The sequence below is a fragment of the Molossus molossus genome, unplaced genomic scaffold (assembly GCF_014108415.1).
Source record: "Molossus molossus isolate mMolMol1 unplaced genomic scaffold, mMolMol1.p scaffold_m16_p_5, whole genome shotgun sequence".
Taxonomy (NCBI): Eukaryota; Metazoa; Chordata; class Mammalia; order Chiroptera; family Molossidae; genus Molossus; species Molossus molossus.
Window position 1 is genome coordinate 65046485 of NW_023425388.1, and position 14028 is coordinate 65060512.

The 14028-nt window shown below is 38.8% G+C and overlaps 1 protein-coding gene across 1 annotated transcript in view; it reads left to right on the forward strand.

Annotated features, from left to right (window-relative positions):
- Nucleotides 1–14028, forward strand: part of POLQ (DNA polymerase theta) — a 101701-nt gene that overhangs the window by 1201 nt on the left and 86472 nt on the right. The window contains exons 3-6 of the mRNA XM_036242509.1: nucleotides 1386–1516; nucleotides 3271–3427; nucleotides 5666–5774; nucleotides 12832–13051. Coding sequence (XP_036098402.1) covers nucleotides 1386–1516; nucleotides 3271–3427; nucleotides 5666–5774; nucleotides 12832–13051 — 617 coding nt within the window. The remainder of the gene's footprint in view (nucleotides 1–1385; nucleotides 1517–3270; nucleotides 3428–5665; nucleotides 5775–12831; nucleotides 13052–14028) is intronic.

Genomic DNA, 14028 nt, shown 5'->3' on the forward strand with positions numbered 1-14028 from the left:
TATAAATTGACCTGCTTGTATAGGGTTGAATACACAAAACCATATGTAATACACTATATATAGAAAATGTTTACAGTTTTCAAGGGCAACTCTGACATGCATACTTTTTAACCTTTTTACAATTCTGACTTTAGAAACTAATTAATTGGTAAGATGTACTTCCTTAGTGTCAGTTTTCTCTAAAATTGTGAGTCATCCAGATTTTTTGTTATGGCAAATAATATTTAGACAGTTTATCAATAGATACAAGTTCAAGCTGTGGAGCCAGACTGGTTGAGTTTGGAAACTGTCTCTATATCTATTGGCTGTGTAACCTTCAAGTCACTAGAGAGAGCATGAGAGAGCACTTAGAACAGTGTTTGGCATATAGAAAGTACACAATACATGCTAACTCGTGATAATTAGTGGTAGCAATGGAATGGCCTGACCATTTCAATTGCTTAAACCAAAATTTGTGTGTCTTCATAACTGGTCACCAGTTCATGTCAATTAATCACCAAGTCCAATGTCTATAAACTCCAATAACTTGATTCTGACTATTTCTTTCTGTTCCCAGGTCCATTACTTAGTTCACTACCTTTTTTCTATGATCTCTTTTCTAGATTATGCTCATTATCATCTTCTAGTTTATGCATCGCCTTAAAACCAGTTTATTTTTCTCTCTCTGGTCTCGCTCTTCTTCTGCAGTCGAAGCGATCCCCATAAAGTACAAATATGATCCTGTCACTCCTATTCATAAAACTCACTAGTCACTCTGAATTGCTTTCAGGATAAATTCTAAATTCCTTACATGATGGGATTAGAAAACCCTTTTTCATGTGGCACATTCATATCTCTCTTTTCACTCCCCTGCTTATTTTATATTTCAGGCTTACTAAATAACTTACTGTTATCTGAACATACCAGGTTTTCCTCCAGGTGTCTGACTGTTTCTTCTGCTTGGTGTTCCTTGCCTCTTTCCTTCTTCCCTTTCTTCTCATAAGTTTTGTTTTCTTTCCATAAGCTTCCTTACAGCTCTTCTCACTCAACTTACATCATAGCTTCTATTGCAATATATTAAAGTTCATCTGCTTTCCCAAAGAAGGACTTTTAGCCATTCAGTACTTAAAGGAAAGGACCTTCAAGTACAAGCTAGGTACTCAATGATATTTGCTATTTATTGTTGATATAAAGATTTGTTTAATCCCTATTTTCAGTGTGAGACTTCAGAGATCTAGTTTAAAGCAGGGCATTTAAGGGTACAAAGGTTTCAAAAGCTTGTTGGGCCTCAATGATAGGACCGTCTTAGGCTCTGTAGTTAGTGGATGTGATTTAAAACATTTATTAATGCAGTATATCACATATTTTTTATTTTTGTGGTAACCTTGTGGAATAAAATGTTTTAGCTCCTACAAGTGCGGGGAAGACTCTTGTTGCTGAATTACTTATTTTGAAGCGGGTTTTGGAAAGGCGGAAGAAAGCTTTGTTTATTCTGCCCTTTGTCTCAGTGGCTAAAGAGAAGAAATACTATCTCCAGGTAATGTTCTTGTACTAAGTTTGGAATTTTGATAAGGCCTGTTATTGGCAGCCAAGACTTACTCATTTGAAATACAATTATAAAAGCAAGTGGAAAATTAAGTTTATTTTATTGCATCCCAATGTAGTTTTAAGTGTTGGCCACTTATGAAGGGAAACTTTTGTCTTATTGCATGAAGGAGAAAGGGCAAGCAAATTAAAAGAGTAATTGGTGAACACTGTGTTAAAATTGATAGACTTTTCCTTAGGAAGTAAATAGAATACTTTTAGTATATAAATGTACAAATTAAGAATCAGCATTTTAATTGAATAGTAGGGCTAGACTGAAGCATAGAAAGGGAAGAGTTTTTTAAGGAAGCATATCCCATCCTAACTGAGGGTCATTTGGGAACATTGAGGGGATGAAGAACAAGATTCATTCGTGCTTAGGCCAGATTCCAGGCCTGTGGTCTGTTCCTCTGTTCTGCAAAAATGAATAACAACATTTTTCATTTGTATGGTGCTCACTGATTTTTAAGGCATTTTAACAAATAGGGTATTTCATTAAATAGAATAAATTTGTTATTGTGATTTCTGTAGTGAAAAAATGTGCTGTTGGAATGGCAAGATTATTATAGTGGTAGTCTCAAAAATCTGGGTTCTAGTCCTAGTTTTGCCACTAAGTATGTCTTCAGGCCAGGCACATAATTTGCTGGGCCTCAGTTTTTTCATTGGTCAAATAAGGATGTTAACCCTAGGACTGTGGGTTAACGCAACAAACACTCAGAAATATTTTACTGAATGAAAAGCTCTAAAGTTCTATGGTTGTATAAATCTTTTAACAGTTATTTCAGAGGCCAAATAGCCAACAAAGCTGGTCCTACATGGTAACATCCTCTCAACTTAGACCAAAGTAACAAAATGATGAAAGGATCCTTTTTATTGAGAAGGTATGTTAGTTAAAAGTTAAACAAAAATAAATAAGTATATTAATATCCAAGTCCCACTGCATTTGAATTGTGTTACATTAGCATTAAAGAAAGAGTTAGTTTATTGTTTGTTAGATCAAAAGTGTTAGTGCTTAAGGTAGTTTTTCTCCAATTTTAATTTTGATAAATAGCTCTTAGAACTGCTTTGATTATAAAATGCTATCATTAAATTGGCATACTTAGTTATATTTGACTCTGTACTGAATTTTATCAATTCTAAACATTTTTAAAGTATATGATTGTAAAGAAAAAGCTCGTATCCTTTGAGACGACATGGAGGGAGCTGGAAAGTATTATCTTAAGTGAAACAAGCCAAACAGAGAAAGACAAGTATTGTATGATCTCACTTATTTGTGAAATATAATGAACATAACAGTCTGAAGAACAGGGTAGTCCCAGAGACATGGAAGTAGGGTACAGACTGACAATCTCCAGAAGAAGGGGTGGGGGAGGAGAGATAAACCACCGAATTTATGTGCATGAATGCATGACCAATGGACATGGACAACAAAGCTGGGGACAAGGCAGGGAGTGGGGGGAGGAGGGTATCAATGGGGGGAAAAGGAGAAGCATCTGTAACAAAAATAAATTAATTAAAAAAACAAATAAATAAAAAAATAAAGTATATGATTGTTAGAAGAACCTGTGTATCCTATCCAGGAACAACTAACAGTAATCTGATAAATACTTAGTTAGATACTTATATCTATGTTCTGGGGTAGAATCAATTTACAATTTATGAATATCAAGTATTTTCACTGGTATTATTCCTTCTTACTCAATTCAGAGTCTGTTTCAGGAAGTAGGAATAAAAGTAGATGGTTATATGGGCAGTACCTCTCCAAAAGGGCACTTCTCTTCCTTGGATATTGCTGTCTGCACAATTGAGAGAGCCAATGGTCTAATCAATCGCCTCATAGAAGAAAATAAGATGGATCTATTAGGTAAGAAAATTAGGCAATAAGCAAATACTTTCAATTGCTGTTTGTTTGTTTGTTTTTTGGTGGAATGGAGTGGAGCTTTTGTGATTTCTCTATGTCCCATGTTTTCTTCTGTTGTCTGTCATCTACTTCTGGAGGTGACTATTTGGCATCTCTAATGTTAGGAACTCTGTGTGTGTGTTTGGGGGGGGGGGTAGTTTTGTGGTATTCTGCTGTTATTGATTCTATTTCCTTGTATTTTTGCCTTTTACCAAACAGGATATCCTTGAGCTCTCAATTTCTCATTGCTTCTTTTCTGTCTAAACTTTACCAGAAATAGAAGGAAGCATGCTGGGGCTGGAGCTGCCATCTCTGCAATTAGTATATATGTGTATTCATTATATTCTGCTATAATATCTAGATTAGGCCTGTACCCAGGGGCTACCTTTAAGCAGGGAAATGGTAGGGAGCTATAGAAACTGACATTGTATTTGAGCTTGGGCTCTGAGAAGAGTTTCTACTGTAATGCTTTTTTTTTTTTTAACCACTTAGGGAAGGCTCCTATGTTGAGATAGTAACGGGAAGAGAATGGTTGTGACAGCAACAGAAGCAGCAAGAATACCAGTTAGTTACTTCTTGAGATCTTGGTGAACTTAAATGATAACATTGTGGTAGGGTAGAGGTGGGGAGTGAAATCAGAAATTAATAAGACATGAGTTCTGCTCTATATAGCTTGGAAAGAGAAATCACATTTATCAGTTTGTGTCAGAATTGTCATTTCTTGTCATTCCATTGGACTAGAAAACTATCTTGAGGATTGCATTAGAATCTTATTAAGTGTTATATCCAATATACCTAACACAATGCCTGGCACACTAGGTAGAATAAGTATTTTTGGATGAATGTATGAATAAATACTAAAATAACTCACCATACAGTATAATTTGGTGATAGCTTACTAATGAGGAAAAAGAGCACCATGTGTCAGGAAATAGATCTTGATTTTGGTGGGGAGGATTTGTTCGGGGGACACCAGTACATGTGGAAACTGTGATGTTATGAAAACATTTAACCAAAGAAAGCATTAGTTGATACGAAATTTTTTATAATTCTTCAGCATTATTCCAAGTACATAGACTAGTTTGATTCTCCAAGCAGTGGAGAAGGGACTTATGTTCCTATCTACGTTTTGTAATAGGGTGACTCATTAACTTACCATAATCTAACAGAAACATCCCTTAAAATAATTTCTTCTTGATCTGATTGTTTTTCTAAGCAACTTTCTTTTTTTCCCTTTTCAAATTTTTTTGTTAATCCTCACCCGAAGATATTTTTCCATTGATTTTTAGGTAGAGTGGAAGGGAAGGAGAAAGAGGGTGGGGGGAGGCAGAGAAAGAAACACCAATGTGAGAGAGACACATCAATTGGTTGGCTTTTGCACGATGCCCCACCAGGGCTGGAGATTGAACCTGCAACCCAGGTATGTGCCCTTGACCCGGAATCGAAACTAAGACCCTTGGGTCCTTAGACTGACACTCTAACCCCTGAGTCAAACCCGCAGGGCCTAAACAAGTTTTTTTTTTTTTTTTATCCTCACCTGAGGACACTTTTCCATTTTTTGTTCAGATAGAGCGGGAGGGAGAGAGAGGAAGAGAGAGAGAGAGAGAAACATCGATGTGAAGGGACACATTGAGTGGTTGCCACCCGCACAACCAACCAGGGCTGGGGACAAACTGCAACCGAGGTACATGCCCTTAGCGGGAACCGAACCTGGGTCTCTCTGTACCGCAGGCCGACGCTCCAACCACTGAGCCAAACCGGACAGGGCCAACTTTCTTTTTTTTTTATAAGCAATTTTCTAACATCAGTATGGTTGCTCTGGTTGTTTTTCCCATAGAAAAGTCAATACACTGAATAACTGTCAGATGTCTTTGATATCTGATTGTACATGTGTTTCTACAAGGTTATCAATTAAAAATGTCTGAGTAATAAGAGGCAGTTTTCCTTGAGTTTAGCTAATCATTGATTTTTAGATCCAGAATACATTGTAGTAGGATAACTTATGATACCTGAAATATCATGAAAAAAAATTGTCCTACGTGGAATCTGATTTTTGTTTTATGATTAGAAATTTGCGTGACCTACAATATATTGAATCACAGCTACTGACTATATAAGATATAAGATATTGATTGAGTCTTTAAAATTCTTCTTGGATTTGTGGAATTCTGTAAAAGCTAGTATCTGGAAAAATCTCTTTAGGAATTGTGGTTGTGGATGAATTGCATATGCTGGGAGATTCTCACCGAGGGTATCTGCTGGAACTTTTGCTGACCAAGATTTGCTATATTACTCAGAAATCAGCATCTTGGTGAGTATCTGAAATAACTACATTCCTGAGATTCTAAATAATGTTGAGAAGGTAGCTGCATAAGTGAATAATAAGTCCAAGTTACATAAATTAAAGGAGAGTAGTAGTTATTTAGTACAAACTCATAGCAGTTGATTTTTATTCCAAACAACTACTTATGATTGAGAAATATTTTAGATTATTTTGTAAACATTCTTTTTTTAATCCTCTCCTGAGGACATTTTTCCATTTTTTGTTCAGATAGAGTGGGAAGGTTAGAGAGGAAGAGAGAGAGAGAGAGAGAGAGAGAAACATCGATGTGAAAGGGACACATCGAGTAGCTGCCACCCGCACGACCAACCAGGGCCGGGGAAAAACTGCAACCAAGGTACGTGCCCTTAGCGGGAATCGAACCCAGGTCTCTCGGGACCGCAGGCTGACACTCTAACCGCTGAGCCAAATCGGCCAGGGCTGTAAACATTCTTAATTTATGACTACTGACCACTTTTATGATAGAATTATTATTATTATTTTCTATGCCTTGCGTGTCTCGGGAGGGGCATGGCCACTTGCCCCATTGCCAAGAGCTGTTCTCCTCTGTTCTGGCCATGGGGAGCAGAGGAGCTCCTGTGGCAAAGCTTGTGGGGACTCAGGTTGAGCCCAGCCATACCCTGGTCTACCGAGTGACCTCCTCACTGCAAGGGACCAGAGATGGGAGTTATGCTCACTGCTGAACTCCATGGGACTAAGAGTATGATACAATTTTTAAAATACAGTTTCAGTTGCACACACATCTTAAGTAGTCTAGTCTAATTTTGCACTTAAAAAGTTTATTTGAGAGAGAGAAAAAGGGAGGGAGGAGGGGGAGAGAGAGAGAGAGAAAGGAAGAAAGAGTGAGAAAAAGAGAAAGAAAGAAACATTGATTTGTTGTTCCACTTATTTATGCATTCATTGGTAGCTTCTTGTATGTGCCCTGACTGGAGATGGAACCTGCAACATTGGCATACTGGATGATGCTCTAACCGACTGAGCTACCTGGCCAGGGCCAGTCAAGGCAGATTTTGAAAAGTAACATTTTTTACCTCCCCCATTTTCCAGAGGCAGCTGGTTTCAGTTCATAGTTTTATAAGCATTTCATTTACAGTGGTATCTCTAAATGCAGCTACTTGAGTTTTTAGTTTTAACATTATATGTTGACTTCTTACTATAGAAAATGAAGATCTAGCTATTTTAAAAAAAATCCTTACCTGAGAATATTTTTCTACCGATTCTAGAGAGAGAGGAACAAAGAGGGGGAGAGAGAAACATCCATGTGAGAGAGAAATACTGATCCACATTCATCCATATGCACCCCGATCTAACCTGGGTATGTGCCCTGATCAGGAATCAAACCCATAACCTCGATGTTCTAGACAATGCTCCAACCAACTGAGCCACACCAGCCAGAGCGATATAATGTTTTTTTTATATTATCTACTCACCCCACCCATTCTCTCCCCACCACTCTCCTCTGCCTCTTTTTATTCTCTTATCATCTTTCTATTCTCCAAATATAGTTATGTCATAATTTTGCTTAGATCAGTATTCAGTCATGCTATTATGACTGCATATAAATGCCATTATCAGATGAGCCATGTAGTTTATTATGATTACTTTTTTTTTATCCTCACCTGAGGACATTTTTCCATTTTTTGTTCAGATAGAGTGGGAGGGAGGGAGGGAGGGAGAGAGAGAGAGAGAGAGAGAGAGAGAGAGAAACATCCATGTGAAAGGGACACATTGAGTGGCTGCCTCCGACCCAACCAGGGCCAGGGACAAACCGCAACCGAGGCATGTGCCCTTAGTGGGAACCTAACCTGGGTCTCTCTGGACCGCAGGCTGACGCTCTAACTGCTGAGTCAAACCGGCCAGGGCTTATTATGATTACTTTTACTTTCTAAATAACATTTTTTTCCCCTCTGAAATTAATATATTTTTGTTTGATGGCTTTGTTTCGTATTTACTTGTCACTGATTTATCCCCAGCCTCTTCCCCACTTGTGTAAATCTCCACCTAATATGTTCCAATACATCTGTATTCTACAAAATCATCATCTTGAAGAAGTTTCTCCCAAAGCCTTCTGAGTTGTTCCAATCTGCATAGGTGGTTAATCTGTATATGTGCTGCATAGCAGTTGTCTTGGGATCTCTTTTTTTTCTAAATCCTCACTCAAGGATATTTTTCCATTTATCTTTAGATAGGGAGGGAGGGAAGGAGTGGGGGGAGAGAGAGAGAGACATTGATGTGAGAGACACACATTCACTGGCTGCCTCTTGCACGACCCTGACTAGGGCTGGGGCAAACCGCAACTGAGGTACGTGCCCTTGACCAGAATCGAACCCAAGACTCATTGGTGTCCGCAGGCCGACGCTTTAACTGCTGAGCCAAACCGGCCAGGGCTTGGGATCTCTTATTATCATCATTCATTCCCATAGTTTTTTGCTTGAATTAGAGCCCCTTTTTTTGGGATCACATGCTTTTCTCTTGATTTATTTCCTCATCTTTTAGGAAGTTTCACTTTATTTCAGAGTACAAGCTATTATGGCTATAAAGTTTTAAAAAAATTTGCAAATCTGAAAATGTCTTATAATTATTTCATAGGTTATCCAGGTATGAAAGTCAAGATTTAAAAAATATTTTCCTTTATAGTTTCCAAGACATTACTTTATTTTCTCATAAGTGTCGGGAAATTCAGTGAGATGCTGATCCTTTATCCTTTGTATAAAATTTTGTATTTTCTGACAGTGTTTAGGAACTCCTTTTCTTAGTGTTGTGAAATTTCATAATGATGTATCTTGGGGTTGGTTTATTTTCATCTATGTGCTGGATACTCAGTAGGTTCTTGCAGTCGGGAACTCTTCTCTTTCAGTTTAGAGAGGTTTTAACATATTTCCTGCAGTTGTGTGAAAACATGTAGATAATCATCTGTATGGCAAATCTGTAGGAATATCAGTAGTACAAGTAGCAAATCTGACCTAAAGGATGAATGTAGAACAGTTTCCAAATAAAAGCATAATATATATTTTTTCAGTTACATATGAAACATTTACTTTAAAATTTTACCATGTGCTGGGCCATAAAGCAACATATTTTAAAGGATTTAAGTTATTTAAAATATATTTTCTGGACTTGGGGTAGTGAACACACAATACAGTGTACAGATAATGTGTTGTAGAATTGTGCACCTGAAACCTGTATAATTTTGTTAACCAGTGTCACCCCAATAAATTCAATGAAAAGGGGAAAAAAACCCAAACAAAAACAGTTGTAGCTAGATATTGGGAGAAACTAAAAGAATTAAGAATTTTGTAAGGAGCCCTGGCTGGATTGGCTCAGCGGTTAGAGCATTGACCTGCAGTCCCGAGAGACCCGGGTTCGGTTCCTGCTAAGGGCACGTACCTTGGTTGCAGTTTGTCCCTGGCCCTGGTTGGGTCGTGTGGGTGGCAGCCACTCGATGTGTCCCTTTCACGTTGATGTTTCTCTCTCTCTCCCTCCTACTCTATCTGAACAAAAAATAGAAAAATGTCCTCAGGTGAGGATTAAAAAAAAAAAGAATTTGGTAAGGAATGACAAAATGTGTACGATGGAAGAATCCAGTCCAGTTTACAGGTAAGTAACAAAATCTAAAAAAATAAATAAAATATGTTCTCTGACAACAGTGGAATTAAGCTAGAAATAAATATAAGAAAAGCATATTAGAAAATACCCATGTGTTTAGAAATCAGAATTAAATTTTGACCCATTTTGAGTCAAAAAAGTAATCACAATAGATACTGGAAGATAATTTGAACCAGAAGTATAATAAAAATATTTTCTAACAAAACTTGTGAAGTGCAGCAAACATTTTAAAAGGGAAATTGATAGTATAAAATGTATATGTTATTAAAGAGGAGAGACTGAAAAATTAATGAATTATCCATGTCTAGACTTAGAAAAAGAACTGTAAAATATGCCATAGAAAGTAGAAGGAAAGAAATAAAGCAAAAGCTGCTCTGGTCAGTTTTGCTCAATGGTTAGAGCATCAGCCCACAGACCAAAGGGTCACAGATTTGATTCCCTGTCGAGGGCATTCACCTGAGTTGAGAGTTCGATCCCTGGCCTGGGTTGTGGTTGTGCGGGAGGCAACCAATCAATGTGTCTCTCTCACATTGATGTTTTTGTTTCTCCCTCCCTTCCACTCTCTAAAAAACAATGGAAAAATAACCTCAGATGAGGATTAAAAGAAAAGAAATAATGACAAAAACAAAAACTAATGAAAAGGAAAGTCATTATTCAGAATATTAAAAAGTTCTACAAATCGACTTCCGGTCAAGATGGCGGCGTAGGTAAATGCGATATCGCGTCCTCCCACAACCACATCAAAGTTGCAGCTAAACTACAGAAAAACTATCATTCAAAACCGCCTGAAATCAAGCTGAATGGAAGTCCTACAACTACGGAATTAAAGAGGAATTAAAGAAGCAGCCACACCGAGACTGGTAGGAGGGGCGGAGGCAGATGGGCTGGTCCCACACCCACGTGTGGCGGATAAAAATCAGGAGGGACACCTCGGCTGGGAAGGTCCTCTCTGAGGACTGAGGGGTCCCCATCCCACACCAGGAGCCCAGCTCAGGGTTCCAGTGCCAGAAGAGAAGTCCCCATAACTTCTGGCTGGAAAAACCAGTAGGAACTGAGGCTCAGGGAAGCTGAGGCGGCTGGAGCCCCAGGCAGCTCCTCTTAAACGGCCCGTGCACGAACTTATCAGACTCACTCATTCTAAGCTTGGAGGGGAGGCAGCTGGAGGGGCGCCAGAGACATACAGGGAAGAACTGAGCTGTGTGGCACTGGAGCAAGGGCTGGAGAGGGGGCTTTCTCCGGGACAGGCGTGCTGCCAGAGGCCTTTGTTCCTTTGGTGAGCCCTTCCCTGGGGTGGCAGACAGTCATGGTATCTGGGACTCCAGCAACCTGACTGGTAGCCCCGCCCTGGTGATTTCCTGAGGCCCCCGCCCCACCCAACTTTCAGGCCCACCCAACTGTTGCCTGTCTTGGATCCTGCTTCAGGTCTTCCTAAATTCTTTCAAACAAGCAGCATCTGGTCTCAGCCCCATATCTCTCATTAAGTAATACATAGAAACAAACACAAGGCGGCAGCCAAAATGAGGAGACAAACAAACAGGTCCCAAATGAAAGAAAAGAACAAATCTCCAGGAAGAGAACTAAGTGAAATGGAGATAAGCAACCTAACAGATGCTGAGTTCAAAATACTGCTTATAAGGATGCTCAATGAATTTAGTGAGGGCCTCAAGAGCATAAAAAAAGACTGATCAGCCCTGGCCGGTTTGGCTCAGCGGTTGGAGCGTTGGCCTGCGGTCTGGAGAGACCTGGGTTCGGTTCCCGCTAAGGGCACGTACCTCGGTTGCAGTTTGTCCCCGGCCCTGATTGGATTGTGTGGATGGCGACCACTCCATGTGTCCCTTTCACATAGATGTTTCTCTCTCTCTCTCTCTCTCTCTCTCCCTCCCACTCTATCTGAGCAAAATATTAAAAAAAAAAAAAAATGTCCTCGGGTGAGGATTAAAAAAAAAAATAAAAGGACCAATCAGAAATGAAGGATGCACAGTCAGAAATGAAGGAGGCACTAACTGAAATAAAGAATAATTTACACAGATTCAATAGTAGAGAAGGTAAAGCCAAGAAGCAAACCATCGATCTGGAATATAAGGAAGCAAAAAACACCCAATCAGAACAGCAAAAAGAGAGAAGAATCCCAAAAAAATGAGGATAGTGTAAGGAGCCTATGGGACAACTTCAAGCGTGCCAACATTTGCATCTTGGGGGTGCCAGAAGGAGAAGAGAGACAACAAGAAATAAAAAACCTATTGGAAACATTAATGGCAGAAAACTTTCCTAACTTGGTGAAGGAAACAGACATACAAGTCCAGGAAGCACAGAGAGTCCCAAACAAGATGAACCCCAAGAGGCCCACACTAAGACACATCATCATCAAAATGCAAAAGGTTCAAGACAAAGAGAGAATTTTAAAAGCAGCAAGAGAAAGGCAGATAATTACCTACAAGGGAGTTCCCATAAGACTGTCAGCTAATTTCTCAAAAGAAACTTTGTAGGCCAGAAGGTAGTGGCAAGAAATATTCAGAATGATGAAAAGCAAGAACCTACAACCAAGATTACTCTATCCTGCAAAGCTGTCACTTAGAATTGATCGCCATATAAAGAGTTTCCCAGACAAGAAAAAGCTAAAGGAGTTCATCACCACCAAACCGTTATTATATGAAATGTTCAAGGGTCTTTTTGAAGGAAAAGATAAAATATATGAACAAACAAAATGGCAATGAATACATATCTATCGACAATTGAATCTACAAACAAAACGAACAGGCAGAACATAAACACTCTCATAGATACAGAGACCATTTTGTTGGTTGCCAGATGGGAGGGGGGTGGAGGGGAATGGGTGAAAAATGTGAAGGGAATAAGAGAAGGGGGTTGGGGGGTGGGAGGAAATAAACCAAAGAACTTATATTCATAACCAATGGACACAGACAACAGTGGGAAAAGGCAGGAGGGGGGCGGGAGTGGGGAGGAGGGAGTCAATGGGAAAATGAGGAACATCTGTAATACATTCAACAATAAAGATTAAAAAAAAGGTTCTACAGATCAATAAGAAAAAACACAACCCCAATTTATCAATGGGTAAGGAACTTGAACAAGCATTTATAAGAGGGTATTGAAATCGTCCATAAACATGAAATGATGCTTAATCTCATTCGCAATCAAGGGAATGTAAATTCCTTCTACAAAGAGATTTTACCACATACTCCAAAATGGCTAACACTTTGGTACAGTCTCTTTGGAACACAGTTTGACATTAAAAAAATTGAAGATCAGTTATGACCCAGTAATTAATTTTACTCCTAGGCGTTTACCCTAAAGAAATCTATGTAGGTATGTCTCAAAGGACATGACCAAGAATGTTGTTAGCAATAGTATTTGTAATTAATACTATGTGTCTTTTAACATCAATTTCATCTGTTTTTCATAGCCAAGCAGATTTAGCCAATCCTCTGTCTTATGCTGTGCAGATCGTAGGCATGAGTGCTACTCTTCCTAATTTGGAGCTTGTGGCTTCCTGGTTGAATGCTGAACTCTACTACACCGACTTTCGTCCTGTTCCACTGTTGGAGTCAGTAAAAATTGGAAATTCCATATATGACTCTTCAATGAAGCTTGTGAGAGAATTTCAGCCCATGCTACAAGGGAAGGTAAGTCAGTATTTTTACTGCACTACCACCAGTACTTGTTTGATGGCATTTTCTAGCAAGTTGTTAACAGTTTTTGAGTTATGTAAATTAGGGGTTGCAAACTAGTTTACTATGCATTACATATTCATTAGAAGTATTATTAATATTTAGCAAATTGGTTTCATCTTAAGAAATTGGTGGTGATGGTGAGAGAGGAAATGTAGTTGTGCCTTCAATTTAAATGACTATCATTTTCTATAAGTAATACTAAATACCTAATTTTGTAGATTTTTCTTTTTAACTGGGAAAAGACTTTCTTATGGCTTAGTTGATACTAAACACTAATGTGGAAAATTAAACTTTTGTTAAGTGGTAGGTTCTTTTTTATTTATTTATTTATTTTTTTATCCTCACCTGAGGACATTTTTCCATTTTTTGTTCAGGTAGAGTGGGAGGGAGAGAGAGAAACAGTGAGAGAGAGAGAAACATTGATGTGAAAGAAACACATCTAGTGGCTGCCACCCGCACAACCGACCAGGGCCGGGGACAAACTGCAACCGAGGTACGCGCCCTTAGCGGGAACCGAACCCGGGTCTCTCAGGACCGCAGGCCGACGCTCTAACTGCTGAACCAAACCGGCCAGGGCAAGTGGTAGGTTCTTAAATATATAGTGGAGCAGAAGAAAACATCATTTTTGGAGTCAGGCATACCTACCTCTGATACTTAATAGATACTTGATATGGCTGTGATATTAGTTGAATCACAATAGTTGAATCTCTGAATGTAGTGTCTTCATGTATAAAATGAGATATAATACTTATCTTTAGTATTGTTGTAAGAATGAAATGGGATTTTAAAAAATTGTACAGCATCTAGGAAATGCTTGATAAGTGATAGATTCCACCCTACACCCCTAAATACACTAAAAAAGTTTTAGTTCACAGTAGTTTTCTAAGCCTGATTCTTTAATCCTGAGATTAGAGAACTGACTCACCATC